Below are 27,525 nucleotides of genomic sequence, written 5' to 3'. Positions count from 1 at the left end.
GAAATCATACTTTATGCGTTGTATTGGAGGTTCCAATGTTGGTGAATGACATCAATATTGTGATGTGTTTTAATGTTCAAATATGGTTTAGGAATGATCCTATAGATTCATTTGGAACATAGACGTTAGGTGGCATGACCCACTTTAGTTATTTTTCGTATTTTAGATTTCAAGTTGATGGCTTGAGAATCTATATCTTATTGTTTTGTTTAGCATGCTTCTATGTTATTGAATTGCATGAATGAGGTGATTTATGCTAGGAATAATCAAAGGTAGCTTAGGTGCTTCATGAGTCTCATCTTGACATAAACATTAGGTGGCATGAGCCCCTTTGACTTGTTTCAACTTAAGGTGACTATTTTGTAAAACGTTAGGTCCTTGCATGCTCATCTCCTATGAGTGGCTTTATGTTACTCACCCCAAAGTTACCGGGGACATTTTTCAGGTACAAAGACTTAGTTCGTGATATTCATCATTCATTAGATGACTTATAGCTTTTAAGTTCCCATTTCATGCAAATGTTAACATGAAATGTCATTTTGTAGCCTTGTATATCAAAACTTGTATCATTGATTCCATTTACATAATGTGTACATAAGTACACTCTTCGCAATGTATTTGACATGTATGAGATAAGGCCATAGGCCAATGGCATCAAATTTGTATTTTATGCACTTTCATTTTCAAGGTTTGCTATGGAAATAATGAAAAATGTTAAGTCTTTACTTCACCATGTTTGCATCGGGTGTGAGAATTCCATTCTTTTTCTTCATAGGGTCTCTATGATCAAGTATGAGGTGTGGCCAAGGGCCAAATACCATTTTGTTTTAGGTTTTGCATTTTGGTTTTGTTCATTGCATTTTAAGGTAATTTTATGAAAAATTGAGGTTTGAGAGGTCATATTTTGCATTGAGAATATTTTGAGGCCGCGGACCATTGGGACGTGTCTTAAATGTCTTTTTACGTTTACTTACATGTCCACATTTCACAAAACTCTTAAGTTTCAAATTTAGAACTATTTTTGGGCGATTTTATGAATTTTTATGAAAAATTCATGGATTGGGGTATCATTTTAAGTTTCATTTTTTTTTTAGCATGTTTTGGAGGCTTGTATGAGGCTAGGGAATGTTTTCAAACTTGTTCAGATAATGTAGAATGCATGTAGAACCTTAAAGACGAACCGGGTACCCTTCACACACATTGTAGCAGCGTTTTTTTGTAGCAGCAGATGTGTCGGTTGGTTGATGAAAGCCATCAGCTGGCTGACAAAGCCTCAAGACCAATTCCAATAGCCTTTTTATGAAAATCATCATTTTGGCCGGCTGATGATGGTGGTTCGGTCGGCTGATGATGGAGTTTTGGCTAGTTAACCTTTGCCATCGGTCGACCGATCCTCCCTGGAGCTTTTGCACTTTAGTTTTCTTGGACAATTTTGTTGGATCAACTTCAGAGGGTCCTTACTCCTTCAGTTCTAATCCAAATCTGATCGTTCTTAAGTCTAAGTTCAAGAGCTTGAAGTTGGCTTTCTAATGGTACCAACCACACACCAAAAATCTGACTGTAGTGAGAGTTATTTCAGTTTTAGTGAGATAGGGTCGTGGTATCTCTTAAACAGAGAAGGCCATTTTGTTCCATTTTCGTATCTTTTTCGTCAGGACTCCAAATCAGGTGATTCTTGAGTCTAACTTCGTTCATTTTCGTTGTCTTTTCAATAGTGTGCATGGTGGCACCCATTTCAGTTTGAAATGACCATTTTACCCTTGGTTCATTTCTTGTCGGGTTTGAAATCCTTGTTTCAGCACTTGACTCATTTGAGTTCCGTGCCTTCATGGGAAGTCATTTTGGTGCCTTGGGGATGACGTACATCTCTAGAGGCCATTTTTGCTTCTTTCACTTCCGTATTTCGGATCCGTTATTGGGTCAACTTTCGGTTCATCAATGACACACTGGGTTGCAAAACTTGGGCCGTCACACTAAACCTCCATCTCTTTTATACTTTTTGGGGAATAATATCTTGTGATTAATGTTCTAGTATTATGAATTTAATAAATCTTGGGTTCTCCTTGGATTTTTATGGATTAATTCTTTCTATTGATTCTCTACATGATTACATGTTGTCTTATGTGTGATTATTTGGGAATTGATCTCTACACTAATTTTTCTATATTAATTGCATGTCTATGTGTGGTTGATTGAGAATCTAGTGATGGTTAGACATGATTTTTATTAGATGGGTTTGTAAATTAATTTGATGGATTATTCTTATGTTTGATGGGTTGTTCCACAATTTAATCCATATTTGTAGGTAGGTAGACAATCTTTACTTGATTTGATATTTCATGGCTTATTATTGTAAATTCCATGATTTTCTAGATTGATATGTGCTACAATTGTGACTAGTTTGATGGGTCATGCTTATAATTGATGGGTTACTCTACACTTAGTTTATTTGTCGGTTAGGTAGACAATTCATTATTTAATTTGATAGTCCATGCTTAATATTGTAATTGGTAGTCGCATTTTGTTCACAAGAAGGTTTTCCCTAAATTAGTTGAAAGTGTGTGGTTTGGTGAACAAGCTTGGTGTCAATTCCAATGGACCCCAAGACCTCACTTCTCATCTCTTAAATCCCTAACTCAACTTAGTTTATTTTAATTGCATTTTAATTAATTATTTTCTAGAGTAATCAAACAACCAACCCTCCTTTGTAATCAATTGATACATTAAAGTTGAAATTAAATTCCTACACGTATAATCTCTTGGGACCATCCCTTCTCACTCATACTACATAGTCTATGTGTTAAACAGTTTATACATTTAAAGTATGATGCCCACTTGACACTAATTTCTAAACTCAAAGTGTTGTGCATTATTTTGTGCACACGCTCGGGTCGCATCATTTACGTTGCATTACTTTTGCTTAAATTGTAGTTTAATTCAACCAATAAACACCACTCCCCCTCGATTTTTTTTCACTCGGTCTACTAATCTAACATTAATTCCGAAATGCCTTGTAAATCCCTTGGGACAATCCCTACTCACTCTTGCTACGTTAGTAGTAGTTAGTAGTGGTAGTGGCATTTTATAAATTCAAACTTGGCCACAATTAAACAAATCTCAATTTTGGGACATCATGACGGCAAAGATGCCACCAAGTTTTGGCGCCGTTGCCAGGGATTACCAACGCTGTATTTGGAATTAATTATGAATTAGTACTCCTTTGATCTTGTTTTTACTTTATTTTACTTTGTTTTCTTATTGGGTTTGTTCTTGATTGGCTAGGTACTTGGAGCGAGGAAGGCAAAGCAAATGAACTTCAAAGCAAGGAAGCAAGCTAAGCTAAGTAAAGAAAATAAAAAAATAAAAATGCAAAGCAAAACAAAAAGCTAAATAATCTTTTGAAGTTGCTTAAGGACCCTTTGTAAGCTATTCTAACTCCTCTTGCTTAGTTAAATTGTCGGCCCATGTGGAGGCAATTTTATTTCATTGGTGTAAATTGTCGTCCCGCATGGAGGCATTTAATTTCTTGCATTTGTTGAAAGCATGGGAGTATGGGATCAATGCATGTGGAGGCTCATTGTTGATTACTTTGTGTTGTAAAGGAGGAGTTCTTGTTTTTGTTGTTTTTGTTGGTGTGTTGTTTGAGTTTTGTGCGGTCCTTTCTTCACTCTTCTTCTTAATTACTCCAATGGAAAATCTAAAGGGTAACCTTGGTTATCTAGATCTTAATTTCATGGAACACCCTCCTTTCAACCAATTTCCTCTCAGAGTTCAAGCTCCAATTCCTCCAATGATCCTTCGTGATCACTACAATTTCCATGAGTACCATGCACCGAATTACATCATGCTCCCTAATTTTGGAGCCGATCAATATGAAATTAAACCCGAGACTATTCAAATGTGTCCCCTTTTCTATAGCTTAGATGATGAGGAACCATATAAGCATCTTAATGAATTTCTTGAAATATACTCCACCGTGAGATACATGAATGTCACGGAAGAAGTCCTTAGGTTACTTCTTTTCCCTTTTCACTCTTAAAAATAAGGCGAAACATTGGTTTAATAATTTATGGGCAAATTCAATAACTTTTTGGATACAAATGCAAAATGAATTTTTGAAAAAATATTACCCCGTGAGTATGACTAATTCAATAAGAATCGCCATTAGAGATTTTTCTCACGGGGAGGGAGAGCTTTTACATGAGGCTTGGGAACGATTAAATGACTTGCTACGGAAATGTCCACATCACGACATTCCAAAATGGCAAGTAGCTCAATATTTCTATGAAAGCTTATCCGACACTCACAAGGACATTGTAGATTCTTCATGTGGAGGTTCATATTTTGGAAAACATGAAGATGATGTTTGGCACCTTTTTGAAAAAATGAGTGAAAATTCATTGCATAAATTTCAAACATCTCGGGTTAGTCATCATTCTAATAAAAAAGGGAACAACTTGAAGGTGTGTTAAGTTGAAAGTCCAATGGAAATTGTAGCCGAGGTCAAAACTCTAACTAAAAGACTTGATCAATTTTTATTGAGTCAAAAATCAGCTATTCAATCATCTCCTTTTCATAATCATCATCATCTTTATCATTCTTGTGAACCTTGCATGACATGTTCAAGTGTGTTGCATACTACTTCCAGTTTCCCCATGGATATGTGCCTAATGAACACTATGAACAAATCAATGCCACACTTGCTCACCCTCATTCAAATGCTTATGTTCCGGTGTGGAGTGAAAATTCAAGTCCATTTTAAACTAAAACTTTCAAAGTCGGTATGTTCCTCCTTATAAAAGAAATGAAGGCTCTCAAAGATTTGTTCCATTTTCTTCTCATCATCAAAGAATGAACCACTATTCTCACCCTCAAATGTATAATCCTCAAATTTGCTCACATCACTCTCAAGCACTTTCTAGCAATTCCACATTTGAAGATAAGGTTTTGGTAGCTTTGCGTAGTTTGGAAGTGAACACTAAATTGTTGCATTCTCATTCAAAATCCATATCGAAGCTTAAATCCCAAATTGGGATGATAGCTAATTCCTTGAATGAAAAAGAGATCGCTAAACTACCTAGTCAACCCGAAAGAAACCCAAAAGCCCACTACTTAGTGGAAGCAAATCCTACATCGAGATGCCCTTCCCAAGAGCAAGTGAAAGCAATTACCACTTTGAGAAGTGGTAGGCGAATTTATAATAGGGTTGAAAAACCAAGTGAAGATCGTGAACCGGTGCAACCCAAAGTTAGCACCCGTCCCGTTTCCAATCATATTCCTACTTCCTTGGATGAGAATGGTCCTACTAAGAATTCTCAATCTTCTTCACCATCTCCTTAAGTTCCAAAATCCTATGAACCAAAAGCTCCATTTCCATATGCTTTGAGAGAGACTTCACCTTTCAGGAGACAAAAAGGAAAAATCCATGATATGATGGTGGTGTTTAAGCAAGTTAAGATAAATCTTCTACTCTTAGATGTAATTAGGAAAATTCCACCCTATGCAAAAAATTTAAAAGAGTTATGCACACAAAAGAGAAAGAACAAGGGACAAAGCCCTAAAAAAATGCTTTGCACGGAGCAAGTGAGTTCCATTATTTAACATAACACTCCACCTAAGTTTAAAGATCCTGGTGCTCTGACCATTTCATGTGTAATTGGAAACCATGAAGTTTTTAGAGCTTTTTTTTTTTTTTACTTAGGAGCGAGTGTCAATTTGATTCCCTACTCCGTCTATGTCCAATAGGTTTTGAGTGATTTGAAGCCAACCCCAGTAGTGCTTGAATTAGCCGATAGATCCATCAAAACACCTAGGGGCATGGTTGAAGACATATTTATCAAGGTTGACAAGTTCTATTTCTCGATTGATTTTGTGGTTCTTGATATTCAACCGGTTGCCAAACCTACCAACCATATCCCAATCATCTTAGGAAGGCCATTCATTGCCACCACAAATGCAACCATCAATTGTAGATCCGGGATTATGGACCTTTATTTTGGTAACATGATGGTTAAACTTAATGTTTTTAATGTAACTCAACATTTTATTGATGAAGATGAGTGTTGTCTTATAGATGTCTTGGATGAAGTTGTTGAGTAGTCCATTCTTTCCAGGATTTTGCAAAAACCAACCGAGGACAATCTTTCATCTCTCCTTTCCAAAGACCCTCTTGCGTCTTGTCTCCTTGAAATGTATAGGAATTGTGGGTTCGATAATGAGGGATCACTGAGTGAGGCAAGCAATTTAATGGAATCCATTACAAGCTTGAATTTTCCACCTTGGAAAGCTCCAAAAGAACCTCTTCCTCCACTCTTAAATACTCTACTGGTTCCATCTCGAATCTCCCCACCCACTCTTGAGCTTAAAACTTGTAATGACCCAGTCCACCACATGGTATGATATTGTCCGCTTTGGGCCTGAACCCGCACGATTTTGCTATTAAGCTTTAACCCAAAAGGCCTTATACCAATTGGAGATGACACACTTATATATAAGTACTTTACCTTTCTTCTACCCAGACGATGTGGGACTGTGCACCCGTAGCTCGCTAGTGTGGTAGCCTGAGAGTGTCTCTCGCACCCGCCCACGGCACACCCGCCCATAAGGTCATCACAATCCACCCCCCTTGGAGGCCCGACGTCCTCGTCGGCACACTTCCGGCTAGGCCAAGCTCTGATACCACTTGTAATGACCCACTCCACCAATGGTATGATATTGTCCGCTTTGGGCCTGAGCCCGCATGGTTTTACTCTTGGGCTTTACCCTAAAAGGCCTCATACCAATTGGAGATGACACACTTACATATAAGCACTTCATCTTTCCTCTACCCAGGCGATGTGGGACTATGGACCTGTAGCTCGCCAGTGTGGTAGTCTGACAGTGTCTCTCGCACATGCCCATAGCACACCCGCCCACAAGGTCATCATAAAACTCTCTATTCTAATCTTAAATATGCTTTCTTAGGCTCGAAAGAGACTCTTCCGGTCATCATTTCTTCAAGTCTTGAAGAGGGCCAAGAGAATGATTTTTTAGAAGTGCTTAAAGAAAATACGGAAGCTATTGGATGGAGTGTGTCTAATCTAAAGGGAATTGACCCTTCCATTTGTATGCATCACATTCTTATGAAAAAGGATGGGAAACCTTTTAGAGATACCCAAAGGAGATTGAATCCAAACGTGAAAGAGGTGGTTAAAAAGGAAGTTGTAAAGCTTTTAGATGCCGAAATCATTTATCCAATCTCTAATAGCAAATGGGTGAGTCCAACCCAAGTAGTTCCCAAGAAATTTGGGATTACGGTGGTTAAAAATTCAAAAGGTGAGGCAATTTTTAAGCATACTGCCAATTCATGGCGTGTATGCATTGACTACCGAAAACTAAATGCCGCCACTAGAAAAGATTACTTTCTTTTGCCATTCATTAATCAAATTCTAGAGAGATTGGTCAGGCAACAATATTACTGTTTTCTTGATGGCTATTCGAGTTACAATCAAGTAGCCCTTGACCCTTTGGACCAAGAGAAAACCACATTTACTTATGCAATGCCCCCGCCACATTCTAAAGGTGTAAGATGTCAATTTTCTTGGACATGGTAGAATAGTACTTAGAAGTTTTTATGGATGATTTCTCAGTCTTTGGGTCTTCTTTTGATGCATGCCTTAAAAATCTATCTTTGGTGCTTAAAAGATGTCGCAAAATAAACCTCGTTCTTAGTTGGGAAAAGAGCCATTTCATAGTTTAAGAGGGGATTGTTTTGGGACATGTCATCTCAAAAAGAGGTATCGAGGTTGATAAAGCAAAAGTCGAGCTTATATCTGAATTGCTTCCACCTTCTATGGTGAGAGAGATCCGCTCCTTTCTAGGTCATGCCGACTTTTATCACCGCTTCATCAGAGACTTTAGCAAAATTGCTAGACCCTTGTGCAATCTTCTTGCCAAGGAAACCCCATTTGTCTTTGATCAAGTATGCCTAGATGCTTTTCATACACTCTGTGGTTTATTGTCCTATGCTCCCATCATGCAACCTCCTAATTGGTCACTACCATTTGAAATCATGTGCGATGCATCCGACTATACAATGGGAGCTGTTTTGGGGCAAAGGGTAGGAAAACTTCCATGCGCCATATACTATGCAAGCAAGACTTTCTCAGGAGCCCAATTAAATTACTCCACTACCGAGAAAGAATTACTTGCCGTAGTGTATGCTCTTGATAAATTTCGGTCATATATCTTTGGGTCAAAAGTCATTGTATTTTCTGATCATGTCGTTCTTAGGCATCTCTTGACCAAAAAGGAAACTAAACCTCATTTAATAAGATGGATTTTGCTCCTTCACGAATTTGATTTCGAAGTCAAAGACAAGAAAGGCACCGAAAATGTGGTTACCGACCATCTTTCAAGGTTAATGGTAGAATCTTCCCCAAGCCCACCAATTCATAATTCATTTCCAGATGAACAACTCTTCCAAATTTCTAATGGAAAATTGCCTTGGTTCGCCGACATTGTGAACTATCTTGCAATTAGAAAGCTCGTCATTTTATTTCGATATTGCCCAGATCAAATAGTAGGAAGATGCATTCTAAAGAGTGAATTTCCAAGTGTCCTCATGTTTGCCATACCCTTGCATGTGGTGGACATTTTAGTGTAAAGAAAACCGCCTTAAAGGTTCTTCAAAGTGGTCTATTTTGGCCCACTATCCATAAAGATGCCTACAATTTTTGCAAGAAGTGTGAGCAATGTAAAAGATGGGATCGATGTCAAAGAGAGACATGATGCCCTTGACCAATATTCTTGTTGTGGACATCTTTGATATATGGGGTATTGATTTCATGGGTCCTTTTCCTATATCTTATGGCTTTCAATACATTTTACTTACCACCGATTACGTTTCCAAGTGGGTGGAGGCTTGTGCTACCAAAACAAATGACCACTCCGTGGTTGTTCAATTCATTAAATTGAACATTTTCATTCGTTTTGGTATGCCAAGGGCAATGATTAGTGATGGGGGAAAGCATTTTTTGCAATCAATTCTTGAAGCAATTATTTTTAAAGTAATCCATCACTCATAAAGTCGCCACCCCTTATCATCCTAGGCAAGTGGAAGTTTCAAACCGGGAAATTAAACAAATTCTTGAGAAAACAGTGAACCCAACTCGGAAAAATTGGTCACAAAAATTGAATGATGCTTTGTGGGCTTACCGGACGGTATATAAGACTCCCATTGGCATGTCTCCTTATAGACTTGTATATGAAAAGCCTTGCCACCTTCCGGTTGAGCTAGAACATAAAGCTATGTGGGCAGTTAAAAAGCTCGATCTTGACCTTGACAAAGTTGGAGAGAATTGTTTACTTCAATTGAATGAGTTGCAAGAGTTGAGACATAATGCTTATGACAATGCCAAACTTTACAAAGAAAGAACCAAAGCTTTTCATGATAAACATATTACGAAGAAATCCTTTGAACCCGGACAAAAAACATGGCTTTTCAATTCTAGGCTCAATCTCTTTCCTAAAAATTGCGGACCAAATGGGAAGACCCATATGAAATCAATTCTGTTGCGCCTCATGGGGCGGTTGAGATCACGAGCTTAAAAAATGGAAACACTTTCAAAGTAAATGGTCAAAGGTTGAAGCTCTACATTGAAGGGCAAACTTTTCAAAGAATTGTGGAGTCCGCCCTCTTGGTGGATCCTATCTATGATGAATCCAGCATCAGTAGAGAGATGGTCGTATCATTGTCCGAGGAAATTGGAGAACTAAGGCTTCTGATATGTTCCCAATCCCTAACTAGTTTGGGGATTGTGTTGTGCCTTTATACAAACCTTACAAGATTCATAAATATTAATATGTCTATAACACATGTCTTCCTCGATTTTGAAGGTTCATTTATCATTCCATTGGCTTTCTTTCGAATTTACTGGATTATTCCATTTGCAACAGGAGACTCGGGTACCTCTGATAAAATGTATGGTGTAGTGTGCCCTCATCTCGTTTATTCTCACATCTGAGTCTCTCAAGAACGTTGCTTTTGAAGCTAAATATATAGAGAACTTGCATATCCTCTCGTTCGATAAAAGCACGGTTGCTCGAAAGACTAGCAGTCAAGCTCATCAAAATACTTAGGCTCAGCACACTATTGCAGTCCAACAACCCTCTCAGAATCAGTCTCATGGGAAAAGATCCACTCGGGAGGAGGATCCCAATAACGATGCTCCCCTGCCTCAACAATAGAGGGTTCAGCCAAGTGGTTCCACTACTGCTCAGGCCAGTCAAATGACCTCTAGATCGACTGGTCCCTCTCGGCTGATCATCCTTTGGGCTCCATAATTCACCAAGGCAAATACTATGTCACTGCTAAGGATACCATGTTCAAGAATGGGGCCACAACTCTATCTTATTTTTGAGACCTTTGGACTCTCATGGATATGAAGTTCCAAAATGAACTTAGTAAGAAAGACATGTTCTCTCGCCTCCCCATTTATGCTATAGAGGTATAATTCTTTCCTTGTGTAAAATATTATTTATTATTATTATTATTTTTTGTTGGTGCCTCAGTTGAGTATTTTATCCCTACAGACCGTGTTCGGTATAGCTGCTATGTAAAAGGCTGTTGACAACAGAGAGCAACAGATCGCCAGCATCCTTACTCAGCAGAACAAACTTATTGAAGATTTCACTAAGTTGGTTGCCCAGCTTTGTGAATCCGAATGGAGTCGCTCTAAAATGGCAAAGAACTTAGAGGCGTCTAAGGCCACTTGTATGTTTACATAGATGAAGATAGAGGATGTCGCTGGCAAGTACTCTTATCTCCTACTTTACACTCCTGGTTGTCCCGTACTACTGCCATGAGGTATGCGAACAGTTACTAAGATGGCTACCTAAACTATCATTTAGCTAAAGGGGCAAGAAGAGCATATAATGGTCTGGATGCCTGTGACTTAGCCTTAGGTATTGAGCCACCTGAGAACTACGTTAACCCCTTTGAGGATCTCATATAAGAAGTCTTCAAGGAGTGTTCGGATATTTTGGTTTCTTCCAGCTCCCATTCCCCCCTCACTTCCTACTGTTGATCCCCTTGTCTCTCCAGCTCCTCAGAATCAACAAGATGGATCAATAGTTCGAGTTAAGGATCCTTTGATTTTATTTTAATGTGATCCCTACCGGAGGCAGAAGCAAATTCGGAGTCTGCTGTGGAGAACACTGTGAATGTTAAGTCTTCTCCTTCCCACTAGGATAATGTGTAGGGGTTTTTTTTGTTCCTTTTGTAAATCCAAGGCACGTGGTGTAACATTTGACTTTTCCATCTTTGTATTGGATCTTTTTATCATATAATACCAGGAAATGTCTTTTGTTGTTTATGATAATTCTAGCTCTTTTTTCTCTACCACAATTGCTGCCTAACTTATAGGAAATTTAACTAAGTCTTTGGCGATCGGCTCTTAGTGCCACTTGTCACAACTTGTAATTTTGTTTGAAAATTTAACCAAGTCTTTGGCGATCGGCTATTGATACCATTTGCCACTCAACTTGTCAATTCTAAGTCTTTAGCGATCACCTCTTAACGCCACTTGCCACTCTACTTGTAATTTTCTTTGAAAATTTAACTAAGTCTTTTGCGATGAGCTCTTGGTTCCACTTGCCATTTTAGCTTGTAATTTTCTTTGAAAATTTAACTAAGTCTTTGGTGATTGGCTCTTGGTATCACTTTCCACTCTGACTTCTAGTTTTTTAAAAAAATTTGACTAAGTCTTTAGCAATCGGCTCTTACTGCCATTAGCCACTCTGACTTGTAATTTTCTTATAAAATTTGACTAAGTCTTTGGCGATCGGTTTGGTGCCACTTGCCACTCAACTTGTACTTTTTTATGTAAAAATTTGACTAAGTCTTTGGCGATCGGCTCTTGGTGCCACTTGCCACTCAACTTGTAATTTCTTTAAAAATTTAACTAAGTCTTTGGCGATCGGCTCTTGGTGCCACTTACCACTCAACTTGCAAGTTTCCATGATATCATCCTCCAAACTCGATCGGATGCTCTGTATGTTATTTGCCACTCAAGTTGAAAAAATCTTTATAGAAACTTGAAAGATTTTTTCAAGTTTCTGGTTAATGATCATTCATGCAACTTATCATACTTGGAAGAAGTTATCACTTAATAATTTTATAACTTTTACTTTATATGAGGGGTTATATTAGCATTCGGCTCAACCTTATAGGATTTTTTTAGCATAAAATGAAAAGAAAGGAGGAAACGATAGAATCTTTTATTGGAAGTACCACTTTAGGTACGTGCCATTCCATGGCTTGTCGATCTGCCTGTCATTGAGCCTTTTGAGCTTGTACGCTTCTTTCCCCACAACCTCAGTGATTTCGAATAGTCCTTCCCAATGGGGGCCATCTTAGACACTATGCCTACTTTCCTTTTTAGGATGAGATCTCCTTGGGCAAATGCTTTGTGCTTAACCTTTTTGTTGTGGTTATTTATTAAAGTTTGCTGGTAGGAGGTTAGCCTTATCACTCCTACTTCTTTCTTATCTTCTATCATATTGAGGTTCTGTTCAAGCATTTAACTGTCTTTGGTGAATGCTTTGTTGAGGTTTGTGAAGTCAATGCACAACCTCCACTTTCCATTCTTTTTATTTACTACAATAACATTTAACAACCATTGAAGGTAATGCACTTCCCTGATGAATCCTGCCTCCAATAATAGGCGGTCAAGTTCTTCGGCTATTATCTGGATCCTTTCTGGGGTAAATCTTCTTTACTTCTGTCGTATGGGTTGAAAACTTGGATCAACATTTAACTTATGACAAGCAACCTCTGGGCTCACCCTTGACATATCAGGTGGCTCCAAGCAAAGACGTCCAAGTTTCTTCTTAAAAGCTCAACTAATTCATTTTTTTCTTCTTGGGACTGCAGTGACATACCCTTGTTGTCCTTTCTGCTTTGCGCGGATAAATTTATACTTCCTCTAGCTTTTCTTCAGTTAGGAATTGCTCATTCACCTCCATGATTTGTTCAATTGACTTGGATGGAAGGCTTTATGATTGCTATTTAGGGTCTTGGGGCCTGGCGATAGCATTGCCCTTATCTCTGGTTCAAAGGGTTATTACATTCCTTTGCAGTGACTTGGTCTCCTCAAATTTCAATCACATCATTTCCTTTTGGGTTCAAGCATCTCATAACCTGATGCAAGGTGGATGGGATGCCCTGCATACGATGGATCCACCCCTTTCCCATCAACAAGTTGTAAGATGGGTGGACGTCCATAATAACAAATTTCTCCTTATGGTTCCTCCGGGCAACACATACTGGCAGTTCGATTACTCCGATCGGTTCCACCATTTTGCTATCGAAACCATCCAATGGGTTCCCGATCGGCCTGATTTGTTTTTGGTCGACCATCAGTTGTTTGAAGGCTAACTTGGTGATTATATTGACACTATTTCCCGGGTCAATTAGGACTCACTTTATAAGGAAACTAGCCACCATGAGGCTAATCATGAGAGGATCCTCGTGTGGGGTTTGCACCTTTTAAAGGTCAGCTTCACCGAATCTGATCTGAGTTGGGCCGCTTTCCCTTTTTACGGTGTTGACACTACCCAATCTTTTCAACTTCTGTGCTTGCCTTAGACGTGATCAGTGCCCTTCTTCAATCTTCTCATCTTCCTCTGGTCGCCCATATATAGTGTTGATGATCCGAATAGGATGTGCCTCTTGAAGGTTAGTAGCTTTATCACTCCATTTCACCAGGTTATGGTGCCCTGTCATTTGGTTTGGGTTTTGGTGATCTTTGGTCAATAAATAATTTGACAACTTACCCCTAGCAATCATTATTTTAACCTATCTTCTCATATTTCTGCATTCAATGGTTTGATGGCCAAAATCACTATGGAAGGCACGTGCTTTAACTAGTCCTTCTGTTTGATCGGTTATCTGATTGGTTATGGTGGTGTGAACTTTACCTTGTTCTCTTGGTAGAACCTTTCCAGTGAGATCTTTAGAAGGGTCCTCTCTGCTATTTGGGAGGTCTCCAAGGAGCTGGTGGTGCTTCGATTAAGGGTCTTTGGTTCATCATCTTATCACGTGATTGACTTTCCACGACAACCATGGTGGTTCGTTGCATCTTTTCTACCTCTTCTTCTTCTAGTTGTATGTATCCTTGAGCCTTGGCACTTAACATCTCCATGTTCAGTGGGGTCTTCTTTACCAATGAAGAATGGAATTTCATCCCTGGAATGATCGCCAGCTTGAAAGCTTCTACCATTGCCATTTGATCGCGGTCATCAACCATACTGTTTTCTAAGTTGAACATGGTGAGGAAAGCTTGCAACCATCTGCTGCCTCATCGTGAATAGTCTCAATACGGTCTTCGGAATTTATTGGCTACCAAAGTACTAGGCATAAACAGTTCACATAATTGATGGAAACTATCGACTGATCATTTTAGCAAGTGTTTGAACCAGTTGAGCACCGGTCCGGCAAGGCTTGTTGGAAATACTCTACCTATCAAAGCGTCATCGTTAGTGTGCAGAGCCATTTTAAGATGCACATTGTAGACGTGCTCCATCGGGTCTTTAGTCCTAACAAATGAGGTGAATATTGGGACGACGAACTTCTTTGGCTTGGGCTCTTAAGGATCTCCTCTGTGAATGGGGGATTCCACCATGTGGGTGGATGTCCTGGCAGCCATGTCAGCTGACACTAGCGCCTTTAGCTTTTTTATTTATTCTCCTATCTTCTTTTGAACCTATGTCCTGATATCCGTTTTGGACGTTTCATCGAATGTCTAGTCTGTAGTGGATTTTCGTGTAGTGGGATATTGACAAGTTCCCTCCTGCTCGTTCGTCAACCTGCACCCTGGGTCGATCTCAGGTCGGCGGGGGTCGAGGTAAACAAATCTGACCTAGTCATTACGCAGTTGATCAACTTCATTTGCCACCGCGATATCCACTAGAGGAGCCGGAGGTCATGGCATAGCATCACACTCAAAAAGTTATCTAAGCTCCGCGTTCTCCTGATGAAGTTTCGACTAGCTCAGTATTTTCCCGGTGTAGGGTCTAAACCAGTTGCCAGAGCTCATCCTGCCGATTGCTTCGATTCTCTCCTTGCTAATAAATACTTCCTTCTCCGATCATAGTTCCTGATCACAGCTATGTCATGAATTAAGTCGAAAAAGTACGAGATCTCACTCATCGTTTCCCACAGAGAGCGCCAATTAGGTGTAGGTACAGAAATAGGTTCTTTCCCACAAATGAAAAGTTTCCATACAATACCCGGTCCCCCTCCCACTATCTTTCTTGTTTCTTTTATAGTGTCCGTGCATTACCCTAATATTTTTCCCTTTATGCCCACGTCTTGTTGCTAATGGACCATCTACTTGGTGGGTTGGCTTGACCTACGTCGAGAGGTAAGTTCGCCTGGGCTAGGTTTACATTTCTTGGGCCTATTGTTAGTGGCTTGACCCATCTCTTGGGCATCTTTCAATGCCCATAACTGTGGACATATTTGCCCTTTCAGCCCCCTTCCCAGGGCATTGGACACCTGGTGGTCCAGGGCTGTGTTTAGTTAGCATGAATGGTAAAACCCAAAGGAAAAATGAAAATGATAAAGAAAAAATTTGTTTAGTATATTAAAGCAAAAAATAACTTGCAAAGCTTGTCAAACTAAATGGATCATACCAGTCAAGTTGTTCACAAAAAATGAAATCCATTTCAAAGAAGTAATGTTAAATATGGATGATGGAATGCGACCAATGAGGTGGGCGTACTGTATCGATAATAACTCCAAATTACGAAGGTTACCCATGTCTTCCGGAATTTCACCTGCAAAAGAATTTATCGTTTGTGTACACAAATTAATTTTGATATTATATTAATGAGTATAAAACAAATGCTCTCAAGATTCAAACCGGTTTTCTCACACTTAATTACCATCGATATAAAACATTTCATTTTAATCATATACTTATAGATAAACATAAGAAAATGTGGCATGTAGTTTATTTAACCTGACAAGCTACAAACTCACTATGAGAGCACATTAATTCATAGACTTATAATTTTTTTTTTTCTTAAAAAATTAGTGGGAGAGGGAATCTAACACAAGCACACTAAATTGATCATAAACAAATTAAAGATAGTATATGTAAGAGTACCTTCCAAGTTGTTATTGTCAAGATATAACTCCCTGAGCACATTAATTCATAGACTTATAATTTATTTATTTTTCTTGAAAAATTAGGGGGAGGGGGAATCTAACACGGGCACACTAAATTGATTATAAACAAATTAAAAATAGTATATGTAAGAATACCTTCCAAGTTGTTATTGCTAAGATATAACTCCCTGAGCACAGTTGAATTCCAAATCCCTCTACGAATGGGTCCATTGAATTTGTTAAATGATAGTGACAAAATTTGAAGTTCTGAGCACTCATATAAACTTGATGGAATTTCGCCATGCAACTCATTGTAAGATAGAGTAAGCCATTGGAGGTTTGGAAGACGAAGGCACATATGCATTGGAAGATTACCAGATAAGCTATTTTTCGAAAAACCAATCACTTGCAGTGACGAGATATTGAAGATGGTTAGTGGCAAAGAGCCTACAAATTGGTTATCTTCCATGATTAGATTCTTCAGGTGATGAAGATTACCAACCTCTTGTGGAATCATTCCATGTAGAAAATTAGAAGATAAATCCAAGTGTTCTAACATCGATATGTTGGAGAGGGAAGGTGGGATAGTACCTGTAAAACTATTGTTAGCAAGCCTTAACTCTTGCAGTTCAGCAAAGACACCCAACCATGATGAAAGCTGCCCACTAAATTTGTTAATTTCCAAATTCATGAATTTCAATCGACGCAGATGAGATAATTCGTAGGGCAGATGACCACTGAAATTGTTGGTACTAAGGTCGAGGGAAACGAGAAACGAGAGGTTACCTAGGTGTGGTGGAATTGTACCTTCAAGAGCCATGTCAGAAATATTCAAGGATGTCACTCGTAGGTGGCGAGTGCCGCAAGTGACCCCAATCCAGTTACAAATAGAGGTAGCTGTGGACCAATTTTTAGCCAAGACACCACGAGAGTTGAGAGTTATGTGGGCTTTCAAGGCAAGAAGAGAAGATTGGTCACTAGTAATGTTGGTAACACTCCCAGCTAAACAAGCCAAAAGACAATGCACTAACAACACTACATGCAAAAGAGCAAAGCAAGTTCTCTCCATGAGTGTATGTGAATAATTTGGATTAACACAAAAATGCAGGTGGGCATGTAAAACATAGCACAATGAAATATATATATATATATATATATATATATATATATATATATATATATATCACGTAAATTTTAGCTGTACTGAAAAAAAATGGTAAGTTCTGAGTCTTGCACTTTGACAGAGATTGGATGAGAAAAAATGAAAGGTCTAAATTATTCCTTTAATTTTAATGGACGGCTGGAAGTAGTATTGATTATACTACACTAGAGTCGATGGTTCAGTAAAAAAAAGCAGTCGATTGTGACTAAATAGGTGTAATATCTTTCTCGGTCAAGGTCCACGGGACCCTAATACAACTGGATTCACGTAGCTTGAAAAAAAAAATAAAAGTAAGAAACACAATAAGGGTATAGCGTCAAGTAAACAAAAAAGAAAAGAAAAGAAAAGAAAAATATTTAAATTTTTTGAAAGTTTGGTTAGAAGGAAAGTGAAAATTTTGGAGAAAGTAGAATTCCCGTATCTGAAAATTTTCTTCAAAATTTTTTGTGCAAAAAATATAGGAAAATTCACTTTCTCGCAAAACTTGTGTACTTTATATATTGCTTTCCAATTATACCCATGTTAGTTGTCTCTCTTTTTCTTTACTTAATTACATAGACTTCTTTGAAAAGGAGAGTTTCTTTCTTCTGTAAATTGTTTTTTTTTTTTTGTAAAATATGTATTACTAATTAAATTGTTTATATTTTTTTATATGTGCATCCAAAATTAATTAATTTTTTCCATTTATTACTGAATTATTTTTTTTCATTTTTTTTTTTTGAAATGTCTCAAATAAGTAAAATATTTTTTTTCTATAATTGATAATGATTAAAAGTTATTATATATATACATAACTATTTGTTGATAATAAGAGTGTTAGGTAAAAACTAGTCTACATAAGATATGCATTGGATTAGAGAAAGTTAATTCGTAAGATATGCACTTTGAATGATTTGTTTATTTTTTATTCCCTCAAAAGCATCTTCTCGGAAACAAGAGTCACAAAAAATTATTTGCTCCCATCATTCCGTTATAGAACATTAAGCAGGGCTTGTCCAACAGCTTCACAACGACAGTATTGATCATCATTCTCATCAATAAAAAAAATGGCACTAGCTAGAAGTGTCCCATGGGCTAAGACTAAACTTTACTTGTATCTTTCCAACTTTTTTCAGTAAAAAATTTGTTTCCTCTTCCAACCATAAGCTAGTGTTATTGTGGATCCACTTGCCCACGCCACAATTAATTAATGGTAGGTCGAAGCCTTGATTTGAAAACTTAGGCTCAACAATCATTATTTATAACTTTAAAAATTCACTAGTGTTATAGGACCATATGCATTGGGATGTGAATGTGTGTGCATTATGTCACTAGTAAATTGGGATGTGATGTGTGTGCTCTACGGAAGTGGTAAATGCATTTATTAATGGTGCATTAAGGATGTTGAATAATGTAAAGTTTGATTATAAATATGGATTATTCACTGCTATATGTATGTATTTGGATTTAGGAGAAAAAAATAAGATCTCTATAGCTCCCCTCTATATATTCTTCTCTCTATATTGTAGATATAATTTTATGTTCTATTTTGTCTTTTAGATTCACAATACGTTATCAACACGAGTCTCTAACCAACTAAGACTTGAACGAGAAACTCTCACTCCCTCTCTCTATCTCAACTCATATATATTACTTGTGATATTAATTTTGATAAATTGTTGGGTTTGTTTGCTTTGTTAAACACAATAGAAAAGAAAATTTTATCTTTTTAAAAATAGCCAAATATATTTCTATTGAGCATATATGTATATACACATATATAACAAATATCAAGTAGTTTTCATCTATAGATAATCTTATCTCGGATTTTGTTTATATAAAGAATTCTATTGTAAAGAGAAATTTATTATATTTTAATTTCTATTTTCGTATTATTAGATATCCCCAACTGAATTTCCTTGTCAGCCCCACCCTAGGAACCACAGACAATGGTTACTTTTAATATATGACTTTGTTGACATTGGATGTTACTAGCTTATTTTATGATGGAAAGTATGGGTGCTTCGAAAGTTGATCTAGATGCAAATATCATGTGCAAGAGATATATTTACTAATATAAATTAATAAAAGGTAATAAAGTCCTAGAGTTACCTGTCAAGTTGTTATCATAAAGAGCTAGAATTTTGAGGGATGTAAGGTTCCCGGATTCCTTTGGTATACTATCAGTGAATTTGTTTTCTCACAAATCCAATATTTGAAGCTCTCTACATTCCCCTAATTTGGATGGAATTTGACCACTGAGCCGATTAGTTGTAAGATATAGCTCTTAACATTTCGACCAGAAACACTGGTCCCAATATTTACTTGATATGATGCACACATATATATTTAAATTTATGTCTTGAATAAATAAGATTTTGGGGACCATTGGTAATGGTTCTCGATGGATAATCTCTTGGTTACTTGGCATGTATCAGGTTGGTTTACTTTTATATATATAACTATGTTAAGACTTTTTGGCTGTCCACCACGCTTATTATATATCTCTAAGTATCTATATTCAAATCAATTGTTGGGATAAGGGAGAAATTATTTATAATGTCTGTGAAGCTATTACCAGCAACTAAAATATATCCATGTGCCATATAATTTAGTTTTTACTTTGATTACAGTTTTACTAATACATTTCCTTCATCTCTTTTGTTATTAGTCTCGTCTTTATTTATCTCTCTTTGCTATCTTGTTGTGGATTTGACTCTATGATTCAGTTTGAAATGGGAGGAACATAAACAGTGATCGTTAATAGAATGTTTGTGAAACAAGAGTGATACGGGGTGCGGAAACAGTTAGTTGGGTGTGGAAACAGTTAATTGTGATTAACTCCTTTAATAACCTAGATCTGATAATTAGGTCAACTTTATCTATTTAAATTATATAATCAATTTAAACATTCATAATCACAAATATACGCAAAGTAAAGCAAGTTAGAATTAGAGAGATTCCACCAGGATTTTAGCGAGGAAACCCTAGTTAATAAAATACATCAACTGTTATGGGAAAAATCTCGGGAACTTGTGTAGTCTAAAGTAAACTAATCCACTATACTTGAAATAAAATATACTGAACTTTGACTATGGCTCACACCCTATAGTTCTACCCAACACCAACTGCTAACGATCCTCTGTCTTTACAACTCCCCGTCCAACAACAATTTGAACTCAGGCCTACACTTGATATTTGTACAAGAGTAACAGGTAGATCAGACAATACTCCACGAATGCTCCAACCCTTTCAAAGTGTGATTGCTTTTACTTCTATTCTTCAATCTGAACTCAGTTGTAGAAGAATTAAATCATGCTCGTAATACGGAATCTCTGAATCTTCAATAGAGCTCCAATTCCAATGAAATAGAGAACCATACCACTAAAACAGTCATGAATATATATATATGCTCTCATAAATAAATTCAGAACAATTAGATTTGATTTTCTGAATTTTCTCTCTCTAAAAGGCTTTCTCAAAATATAGAATTGATTTTCCCTAAAGCCATAAAATCAGCCAATGTATATGACAAGGTTTATGTAGAGTTTTGAAAGTCCTAATCCCTCAGAAAATATGATAAATTTCGTGCAAAGGATTTGGCACAATTCTAGACCAACTGGGAAATAATTCAGAAAAAGGAAACTGAAGTTGGATAGCAAACAGGACATCTTGAACCGATTCAAGGAAGCTAAACTGGTTCAAGTTTGGCAGTGTCTCAAACTTGAGCATCTTGAACCGGTTCAAGGAAGCTAAACCGGTTCAAGGTTGGCAAACCTGAATATTCGAATTCTTTCAACCTTGTTTCATTCTACAGGAATTCCAGACTAACATAGTAATTGTAGAATGTCCAACCTTGTTCATATTCCTTCCTAAAGTAGTGTTCTTACCCGTTTCTTTACAAACTCTACAAGTATGGTAAGTTTGAATTACTTCCCAATTCTGTAGTCCCTGTCAAACTTGATGAGTTGTAGTATAACTCAACTTGGACTTGTTATGTCTATGATAATTGCCAAAAATAATTAATAATTCACAATGTTTACTTTAAAAATCAAACCATGCACTTAAATGTAATTATTAACCACTGATTCACTTGTTATTAGTTATAATTATGATACTACGCGTAGATCAGTTTCAAGCTCATAGGCAAGGAAATAGAGTTTACCTAGGCACAAGTCCAAATCTTGGACAATTTTTATAGGTAATCAAATAAAGTACAAAATTAACTTTATGATTACCTTTGGAATTTTATTATACCTAATCTTGTAATTAAATTGTTATAAACACCATAGTGATCATGGTACTTCATTCATAATATTAAGTTATTCTTAATATTATAGTTTATATCTTGATACATGTCACACATGATAAAGGCATGATTATGTTGCCTGGGCACAATTAATTTTTATGAGATCTATTTTATGGATATTGAGATTAAATTCAATGTTTTTGGGACTGCATTCAGTTTCTGATAATTTGAAAACTGAATATCTCACGGTGAAAGAGCCACTAATTTTATTTAAAAAAAAAAAAAAAAAAAAAACATTCACAGAGTATTGTGATCCTTCTTAAAAGCTCAGTATGAATCGATGCAATTATGGTTGCAGAATTATGAAATTATTGACGAATATAATTTGGCCTTATTTATAATCAGCTAGATTGAGATGATGTAGAGAAATAATTACTCATGAGTATATGTGAAAAGAATATCACTCATCACGCCGAGGGCGTAAATTTATGAAATATTTGATGTGGAGAAAATATTATTGAAGGTCGTATATTGATAAAGTGATACTCTGCTGATCACATTGAATGCGTGGATTTATGTACAACTGAAATCAGGTCAGATTATGGCAGAGTAAAATTATGAACTTTTATTATGATATTACTAGTCCCACTAGATCGAAAACGATTTCTAAAGTGAAATTTGCTCATTTGACGATCATGCTTATGATCGTGAGTATGGTCATGATAGAATTAATTGTCAACACCGTGGAGGTTATTATTATAATTTCACATTGTACCCCTAAAGGTGGGACCAAAATAATTTTAAACAAGTAAAGGGGGAGAATTTGCCTCAACCCTTATGGCACGTGCTGCTTGTTATCAATGTAAAATTGATCAGTGTGTCAATGAAAATTTGATCAATATGAAATTACTTATTATTAGTGTAACATCGAAAAGGAAAATGTTGCACAATCTGCTTCTAAGTATTTATCAGATTCTTATCATATACTTCCAAGCATTTAATTAATCTTTACGAAGTCACAATCTAAGAAAAGGGAATAAAGATAGAAATGAATTTTATATGATGCTTGTGGATATTTCAACTTTTAAGAGATAAACTATTTTTTTATTAGTAATATGCACACTGCTTATTTATACTTCCTTATTTAAATTTTCTTTTATCATTTACTTTATGAAGCATTCTTTTTTTTTGATAGAGATTGGATGAGAAAAAATGAAAGGTCTAAATTATTTCTTTAATTTTAATGGACGGCTGGAAGTGGTATCGATTAAACTACACTAGAGTCAATGGTTCAGTAAAAAAAAAAAACTGTTCATTGTTACTAAATAAGTGTCATATCTTTCTCGGTCAAGGTCCACGGGACCCTAATACAACTGGATTCAAGTAGCTTGAAAAAGAAAATAAAAGTAAGAAACACAATAATTGGAAAAGAACAGTGATAGTAAAGGAATCTTGAAATTGGAAGAAAGTTGATTCGTAAGATATGAATTTTGAACGATTTATTTATTTTTCATTCCCTCAAAAGCATCTTCTCGGAAACAAGAGTCACAAAAAATTATTTGCTCCTATCATTCCATTATAAAAACATTAAGCAGGGCTTGTCCAACAGCTTCACAACGACAGTATTGATCATCATTCTCATCAATAAAAAAAATGGCACTAGCTAAAAGTGTCCCATGGGCTAAGACTAAACTTTACTTGTATCTTTCCAACTTTTTTCAGTAAAAAATTTATTTCCTCTTCCAACCATAGGCTTATTGTGGATCCACTGCACTTGCCCACGCCACAATTAATTAATGGTAGGTCGAAGCCTTGATTTGAAAACTTAGGCTTAAAAATCATTATTTATAACTTTAAAAATTCACTAGTGTTATGTATCTATCATATGGGGACCATATGCATTGGGATGTGAATGTGTGTGCATTATGTCACTAGTAAGTTAGGATGTGATGTGTGTGCTCTACGTAAGTGGTAAATGCACTTATTAATGGTGCATTAAGGATGTTGATTAATGTAAAGTTTGATTATAAATACGGATTATTCATTACTATATGTATGTATTTGGATTTAAGAGAAAAAAATAAGATCTCTCTAGCTCCCCTCTATATATTCTTCTCTCTATATTATAGATATAATTTTATGTTCTACATTTTTTTTTAGATTCACAATACGTTATCAGCATGAGTCTCTAACCAACTAAGACTTAAACGAGAATCAAATAAAGTACAAAATTAATTTTATGATTACCTTTGGAATTTTATTATACCTAATCTTTTAATTAAATTGTTATAAACACCATAGTGATCATGGTACTTCATTCTTAATATTATGGTTTATATCTTGATATATGTCACACGTGATAAAAGCTTGATTATGTTGCCTGGGCACAATTATTTTCTATGAGATCCATTTTATGGATATTGAGATTAAATTCAAGCTCTTTGGGACTGCATTCAATTTAGGATAACTTGAAAATTGAATATCTCACGATGAAGGACCCACTTAGTTTATGGTTAAAAAAAAAAAAAAAAAAAAAAAAAAAAACAGTCACATAGTATTGTGATCCTTCTAAAAAGCTCAATATGAATCGATGCAATTATGGTTGCAGAATTATGAAATTATTGACGAATATAATTTGGCCTTATTTATAATCAGCTACATTGAGATGATGTAGAGAAATAATTACTCATGAGTATATGTGAAAAGAATATCACTTATCACGCCGAGGGCGTAGATTTATGAAATATTTGATGTGGACAAAATATTACTAAAGGTCATATATTGACAAAGTGATACTCCACTGATCACGTTGAATGCGTGGATTTATGTACAGCTGATATCAGGTCAAATTATGGCAGAGTAAAATTATGAGCTTTTATTATGATATTATCAGTCCCACTAGATCGAAACGATTTTGAAAGTGAAATCTGCTTATTTGACGATCATAAGCATGGTCGTGGGTATAGTCTTGGTAGAATTAACTGTCAACACTATGGAGGTTATTACTATAATTTCACATTGTACGCCTAAAGGTGGGACCAAAATAATATTAAACAAGCAAAGGGGGAGAATTAGCCTCAACCCTTATGGCACGTGTTGCTTGTTATCAATGCGAAATTGATCAGTGTTTCGATGAAAATTTGATCAACGTGAAATTACTTATTATCAATGTAACATCGAAAAGAAAAATGTTGCACAATCTGCTTGTAAGTATTTATCGGATTCTTACCGTATGCTTCCAAGCTTTTAATTAATCTTTTTCAAGTCACAAAAGGGAATAAAGATAGAAATGAATTTTATATGATGCTTGTGGATATTTCAACTTTTATGAGGTAAACTATTCTTTGATTAGTAATATGCACATTGCTTATTTATACTTCCTTATTTATACTTTCTTTTATCATCTACTTTATGAAGCGTGCCTTTTCTTTTTTTTATATCAAGGTTTTATTATTATTATTATTATAAGACGAAGTTTGCAGGCAAGGACCTGCATAAAATTACATTAACTCAAGGTAAAGATATATGTCTTGTGGATGGTAAGACCATCAATCCTTCGTTATTGAAAATATTTTCCGTAACAAGATAAAGGTAATATATAATATATCTGTCTCACTTCTATTAAAAAATATGTATTAGAAAAACTTTATTTGCTTATGCATATTATTATATTACCAAAATCATGTTTGCTTATTTTATATTCACAATATTCATTTGCTAAAATACTTATATGATGGCCTAAGTTTTACAAACCCGGTACGTCTGTGATAACCCAAAAGTTGACCCGAAAACAGATCCGAAATACGGAAGCGAAATGAGAACAAGGTCTCTAGAGACATACATCGTCCTTAGGACGTCAAAGTGGCCTTCCGAGGAGTCCCATGACTCAACGGAAGCGAGACGGAAGTTAGGGTTTCAAAACCCTCCAAGAAATGGACCAAGTAGGTAGCATTTTCCTAAACAAAGAATTCAACATTTTTTCTTTTTCTTTTTCAAGCTGATTTGTTTTTCAATTTTTTTAAGCTCCTAGTAGTTTCTTTTTTTTTTTTTTTAGACAATAACCTTTATAACTTTTATGATCAATATACTTTTCAATCAAATTTTTCATATTTGGACTAGTGCACAAAAGTTTATGAACTTAAAAGATTCAAATCTAAGCATCCTTTAATCAATGCAAATGAACTTTCACTGTATAGATTACAAGCCAATAATCTATTTTTAATAAACAATCATGTGTCCAATTTTGCATTCAAAGATAGATCATAAATTCAATGAAAGAATTTTCTCAAATTTATCATAAAGACTATGATCAGAAACTCAAAACCCTAACCAACCCCTAACAAATGATCCAATGGCAACAAAATTTCTTTTAAAGTACAAGCCATGATCACTAAAATTCATAGGACTCAGTTTGAAGGTGAAGTCCTTTTGGAAACTTGTTCCATGGACTCAACAGGCACATAATGAATCAAATCAAACTTATTGATCTTAACAGTTCTCACTCTTATATCCTGAAAATCTTTTTCTTTCTTCACCTCTCTCTTAGGCACATTTCTAGCTTTAGAAATCTTAGGAGACACTTCATTCTTTTTCTTCCTAGACTGCATTTTTTTCTTACCATGAGAATTTTTAGAATGAATTTTAGAAAAGACTTTCTTTTTCCTATGAAGATATGAGGTGTACTTATGTCCATTTTTTCCACAAAAAGTGCAATGCAACAATTTAGGCACATAAGACATATCAAAATGTGATGCATCAGATAAACATGGTTTAGGCATAATAAAAGGTTTGACAAAATTTGTTTTACCTTGATTACTAGAAGAACCTTTAACAAATCCTAACCCTATTTTATCATTCACATCCTTGCCTATGTTGATTATCTTATTCAAACTGTTTTGACTCATATTGAACCTTTTCAGTTTTTCTTTTTCAAATTCAATTCAATTTCAAGATAATCATTCTTCAAAGCAAAACATTCCTTCAATGAGTTAGCAATACTTACCATATCCTCAAGAATAATGATCTGTTTCTCAAGCTCAGTGATAACAGCATTGCTTTCAAAAGCTTTCCTTTTGCCTTCATTTATCTGTTTCTTTAGATCTTTATTATCTCCTTTTGCTTGGATAAGCTCATTTGCTAGCTTAGTGATTGCCTATTTGGTCTCAATGGTTTCTTTGACCATCTTCTTCAACTTTTCATCATCATTTTTCAGCCTCTTGCACATGTTCATCATGAAACTCATTGTCTTCATTATCTGAAATATCAGAGTTAGATAAATTAACGACATGAGGACCTTTATCAAGAAAAGCAACATAAGAAAAATCATTAGGATCATCCGGAGGAGTCACTATCACTCAAAGTAGAATTTTCAGTCATAGAAACTTTCATTACTTTTCCTTTATTCCTATCTTTCTGTTCTTTCATATGACTAGGACAAACATTGGATGTGTAACCTTTGCCACCACAATTCCAGCAAATAAATTCATTTTCTTTTGATTCTTCTACTTTCTTATCATTAAACCTAAACTTTGACGTCTTGTCAAAGTTTTGAGGATTAACCCAGTTGTTATTCATTCTCTTCTGTTGCCTTTGCAAAATCTGATTGAATTGCCTTGACAAGAATGCAATATCATCCTCAGAGTCATCAGTCACAGAATGCTCAACCTATGTAGATTTTAAAGCAAGATTTTTTTCTTTCTGACTTAAATCAAAATTATGCATCTCAAAAGTTTTTAATGAACCTATCATCTCATTAACATGACAGGTAGTCAAACCCCAATGTTCAGAGATGGTTTCAACACTAATCTGGAATCTTTTAGGTAAAGGCCTTAAGATTTTCTAACAGATTTTTTTATCACTAATTTTTTTCCCTAAGTGACATAATTCAGAAATTATTTCAAGAAGACTAGAATATAAATCAGAAAAGAATTCATCCTCTTTCATCACAATGTTGTCAAATTTATGAGAGAGCAACTGAATTTT

The 27,525-nt window shown here is 35.9% G+C and overlaps 1 protein-coding gene across 1 annotated transcript; it reads right to left on the bottom strand.

Moving 5' to 3' along the window:
* Positions 1-15,370: 15,370 nt before the first annotated feature.
* Positions 15,371-17,222, bottom strand: LOC132272714 (LRR receptor-like serine/threonine-protein kinase GSO1). Its single transcript, XM_059773812.1, has 3 exons — positions 16,310-17,222; positions 15,676-15,819; positions 15,371-15,552 (listed from the first exon to the last, which is right to left on the bottom strand). Exons 1-3 carry the CDS (start codon positions 17,220-17,222, stop codon positions 15,371-15,373), a joined length of 1,239 nt encoding a protein of 412 aa, XP_059629795.1.
* Between the last annotated feature and the right edge of the window lie 10,303 nt (positions 17,223-27,525).

The sequence above is a fragment of the Cornus florida genome, unplaced genomic scaffold (assembly GCF_030987335.1).
Source record: "Cornus florida cultivar Cherokee Brave unplaced genomic scaffold, ASM3098733v1 CherokeeBrave_3.0.0_Hap2_Chr01, whole genome shotgun sequence".
Taxonomy (NCBI): Eukaryota; Viridiplantae; Streptophyta; class Magnoliopsida; order Cornales; family Cornaceae; genus Cornus; species Cornus florida.
The sequence above is the reverse complement of the archived record's forward strand: the minus strand, read 5'-3'. Positions and strand labels throughout refer to the sequence as shown.